At 50.5% G+C, this 4,558-nt stretch overlaps 1 protein-coding gene across 1 annotated transcript; it reads left to right on the forward strand.

Annotated features, from left to right (window-relative positions):
* Nucleotides 1-371: 371 nt before the first annotated feature.
* On the forward strand, nucleotides 372-3,826 carry LOC112268670. The gene is made up of 3 exons (XM_024454596.1): nucleotides 372-3,303; nucleotides 3,464-3,609; nucleotides 3,716-3,826. Exons 1-3 carry the CDS (start codon nucleotides 372-374, stop codon nucleotides 3,824-3,826), a joined length of 3,189 nt encoding a protein of 1,062 aa, XP_024310364.1.
* The last annotated feature ends 732 nt before the right edge of the window (nucleotides 3,827-4,558 follow it).

Consider the following 4,558-nt stretch of genomic DNA (forward strand, 5'->3'; position numbering starts at 1 on the left):
GTACATGTGGAGGTGGTGGAGATTGTAGAAAAATATTTGAGGAAAAAACTGAAAAATAAATTTATCTCAAAGTCATCTGTATGTCATAGGCTGCAACGACGTAAAGGATCACGGCGCCGTATCTTATGAATCCGGTGACCACCCTGCATCCGTGCATCCAACCCTTCTCGACCAGACGATAATCATCGTGGGTGCCTGCTGTGTTGTCATGGGCCTCGACACCCCTCGGCCCACTACAGCTGAGAAGGAGCCAGCCAGGCCGCAAAGACAGAGGAAGCTCAATCGGAAATTTGCTGGCGAAGAATGGGTGGCGTGAATGAGTTGCGTGGAGTTGTATAAGTGCTGGACTGTGTGTGTTTCCTTCCTCGTTGATGGACCAGAACCTGACCGAACTGCAGAAACGGACGCACCCAGTGGGTGGCATATCTCTCCCTCTCTCCTCTGTTCTTGTTAATTCTCCTCAAAAGGTTGATTCTCTGGAGGGTCTCAAGCCCGCGATCCTCGACTTCACCGCTTGGAAGCCGCGGGTGGATCAAGCCGTCACAAATCTGCAATCAGAGCTCGGGGATTTGCGTTCGTCCATCGACAAGTTGGCGCAGGCGGCCACGGCAACATCGGGCGTGCAGGAGCCGCCTCCATCGCTTGGTTCTGCACGGATCTCAACGCTTGCCGGGGATTCGGGAGCCACGGCTCGGCTCGGGCCAATCGGCCACCATTCTGCATCGATTCCACGGGGTTTGGCTTTTGGGGAATTTTCCCCATCGCCGACTCCGGACAAGGGTACGTCCGATTTTCCCACCGATCCTGTTTCATCTGAATTCCGCTCGGCATATGCTTCTACAGGCACTAACTCGCGTCTGGAATTTCCCCCCTTCGATGGCGAGAATCCGGTGAACTGGCGCCTCAAGAGCGAGGCCTATTTTCGTGCCTGCGGAGTCCACCGGGAGCTGTGGATTGATACAGCAGTGGTATATTTCTCGGGTGCCGCTGAGCTGTGGTTGCAATGGTCACAAGCTCATCTCCGTGCCAGGACTTGGGATCAGTTTGTGGAGGCGATTCAAGAGAAATTTGGCAGACAAGAGTTTCAACAACACGTCCGTCAGTTCTCCAGGCTTCGACAGACAGGTACTGTGTTAGAGTACGCTGAACAATTCAATGCTGCTATGCACCGTCTGCGTGCTCATCACGCATCTTGGGATCCATTGTATTTTGTTACTCAATTTGTGGATGGCCTGCTCGCGCCGATCAAAGTGGTGGTGATGCTCCATCGTCCGCCCGACTTGGACACCGCAGTCTCTCTTGCTGTGTTGCAGGAAGAGGCTCTCACACTGGGGCGTAACGAAGTGGAGTCTCCAGTGCCGGTGGTACCGGTTCGTCAGGAGTTTCCTTCGTTGCCTCGTTCGGTTCCCCGAACAGCGCTTCCCCTACCTCCACCACCAGGCTTTCCTCGTGCACAGTGTCCACCACCTCCGGCAGCACCACCAGATGATCGCCGTGCTTCTGGTCTATCTCGCGACACTCGTTCGAGTTATGGTGCGGAGGAGAAGCTGAAGACCATGAGGGCTTACCGTCGGGCTCGGGGTCTCTGCTTTGTCTGTGGGGAGAAGTGGCAACCGGGTCATGTCTGCTCAGCAACCGTACAACTTCATGTCGTTCAAGAGTTGCTCGATCTGTTGCATTTACAGGAATCTGAGTCTGGCACAGTGGAGGATCATAGTGAATTGTGTGTCATTTCTTTGGCGGCGGTCAGTGGGGCTGTTAAATCGAATACAGTTCGTTTGAGGGGCATGATAAGACAACAAGAAGTGTTGATGCTCGTCGATTCTGGGAGTTCCCATAGTTTCTTAAGCTCTACTTTGGCAGCACAATGGCTTGGCATTCAGGCGGTGCCTTGCCCTCTGAAGGTTCAGATTGCGAATGGTGGGATCATGCCTTGTACACACCAAGTGTCAGATTGTCAATGGTGGACAGAGGGTTGTGATTTTCAAACTACTTTCAAGCTTTTACCCTTGGGTTGTTACGATGTCATTTTGGGCATGGATTGGTTAGAGGAGTACAATCCACAGATTGACTGGGTGTCTAAGTCCTTGCAGTTATTCTATCATGGTAGTACAGTGAGGTTGCACGGTGTTTTGCCTCAAATTGCTCAATGTCGTAGTATTACTCTGCATCAGATTCAGGCACTGGACAAGAGGCATGCAATTTGTCATGTTGTGCATTTATCGGAGGTGCGTGATCGACCACCAGAGAGCCCGATTCCTCCACCAGTGGGTGCTTTGTTACACGAATTTGAGCATGTGTTTGAGGAGCCGCACGGGTTGCCGCCTCACCGGGATTTCGATCACTCAATTCTCCTGCTTCCGGGCGCCAAACCTGTGAATATTCGCCCCTACCGTTACAACCCTACTCAGAAAAATGAAATTGAACGGCAAGTCCAGGACATGTTAACTCAAGGTATCATCCAGCCCAGCTCCAGCCCTTTCGCCTCGCCGGTGTTACTTGTACAGAAAAAAGACGGCGAGTGGCGTTTTTGCATTGATTACAGACACTTGAATGCAATCACGGTAAAGAATCGGTTTCCTCTTCCGGTTATAGATGAACTCATGGATGAACTCTCGGGCGCGTGCTGGTTCACTAGTCTTGATTTGCGTGCAGGTTACCATCAGATTCGTATGAATCCTCTTGATGAACATAAAACAGCTTTTCAGACCCATCAGGGCCACTATGAGTTCAAAGTGATGTCCTATGGCCTGACAGGTGCCCCGGCAACGTTTCAGAATGCAATGAATTCAATTTTGGCCCCGTTCCTTCGCCGTTTCGTCTTGGTCTTTATCGATGACATATTGATTTATAGCCCATCTCTCGAAACTCATGTGCAACATGTGCGTGCTGTTCTGCAAATGCTTCATCAGCATGATCTGAAATTGAAACGGAAAAAGTGTTCATTTGCTCAACCTGAACTGAAATATCTGGGGCATGTTATCAGCGCCCATGGAGTCGCTACTGATGGCAAGAATCTTGACTCGGTGCAATCTTGGCCTACCCCGGAGTGTGTGAAAGAGGTCCGTGGATTCTTGGGTTTGGCCGGCTACTATCGTAAATTTGTTCGCAACTTTGGTGTTCTTAGTCGCCCTCTCACAGATCTTCTAAAAAAGGGCACTGTTTTCGTTTGGACTGGCACCCATGAGGCTGCGTTTTGTGCTCTTAAGCAAGCTCTTCTTACAGCTCCAGTTTTGGCACTGCCCAATTTTTCCAAGACTTTTGTCATTGAGACGGATGCGTCGGACAAAGGAATTGGTGCCGGTATTGATGCAATCTGGCCACCCTCTTGCTTTTCTTAGTAAGGCATTAGGACCTCGTTTGCAGGGGTTGTCTACTTACGAGAAAGAGTGCCTGGCAATCTTAATGGCCGTGGATCGCTGGCGTCCATACCTCCTTATGTCTGAATTTGTCATTCGTTCAGATCATCGAAGCCTCGCCCACTTGGATGATCAACGCCTAACTACACCGTGGCAGCAGAAAGCCCTGACCAAGCTGTTGGGTCTGCAATACCGTATCGAGTACAAGAAGGGTTCTACAAATCAAGCAGCTGATGCCCTGTCTCGACGGGTGCATCCCTCGCTTTGTGCCATTTCGGTTTGTGTTCCATCGTGGCTTACGGATGTCAAGCAAGGCTACCGAACTGATCCTTTTGCTGGTCAGTTGTTGCGCAAAGCTGAGCGTGGTGAGCTGCTGCCTCCTCATTACTCTTGTCAAGACGGATTGCTTCGGTTCAAAGATCGTGTCTGGTTGGGTTCAAACTCTGAAGTACAACAACAACTTCTGAAGAACTTCCACTCTGGTGCTATGGGTGGTCACTCGGGGTTTCATGCCACATACCACCGGCTTCGCAAGCTTTTTGCTTGGCCAGGTATGAAACAAGATATCAAATTGCTTGTGTCTGCTTGTGATGTTTGCAAACAGGCCAAACCCGAGCGCATTAAGACCCCAGGGCTGCTGCAACCACTAGAGATTCCTCCCACAGCCTGGGAAGTGGTGACAATGGATTTTGTCAATGGCTTGCCCCGTTCCTCTGGTTATGATGCAATTATGGTGGTGGTAGACAAACTTACCAAGTACAGTCACTTTGTGCCCTTATCTCACCCGTATTCAGCCCTTCAAGTGGCGCACGCATATATGAAGCATGTCTTCAGACTTCATGGTTTTCCAGTGGCAATTGTGTCGGACCGTGATCCCATTTTCACGAGTCGGGTGTGGCGGGAGCTGTTTAAGCTATCCAAGACCGAGTTACGATTGAGTTCAGCTTATCACCCGCAGACCGATGGTCAGACAGAGCGAGTCAATCAATGTATGGAAACCTATCTTCGGTGTTATGTGCATACTTGTCCCTCTAAGTGGTCCAGTTGGTTGGCTTTAGCCAAGTTTTGGTACAATTCTTCTCTTCACTCAGCGATTGGGACATCCCCGTTTGAAGCACTTTATGGCCACCGTCCAAACTGCACTGGATTATTGACAGAGCCGCATCATTGTGTGCAGAACATTGCCGAGTGGCTTCAGG

Source organism: Brachypodium distachyon, chromosome 4, assembly GCF_000005505.3.
Source record: "Brachypodium distachyon strain Bd21 chromosome 4, Brachypodium_distachyon_v3.0, whole genome shotgun sequence".
Lineage (NCBI taxonomy): Eukaryota > Viridiplantae > Streptophyta > Magnoliopsida > Poales > Poaceae > Brachypodium > Brachypodium distachyon.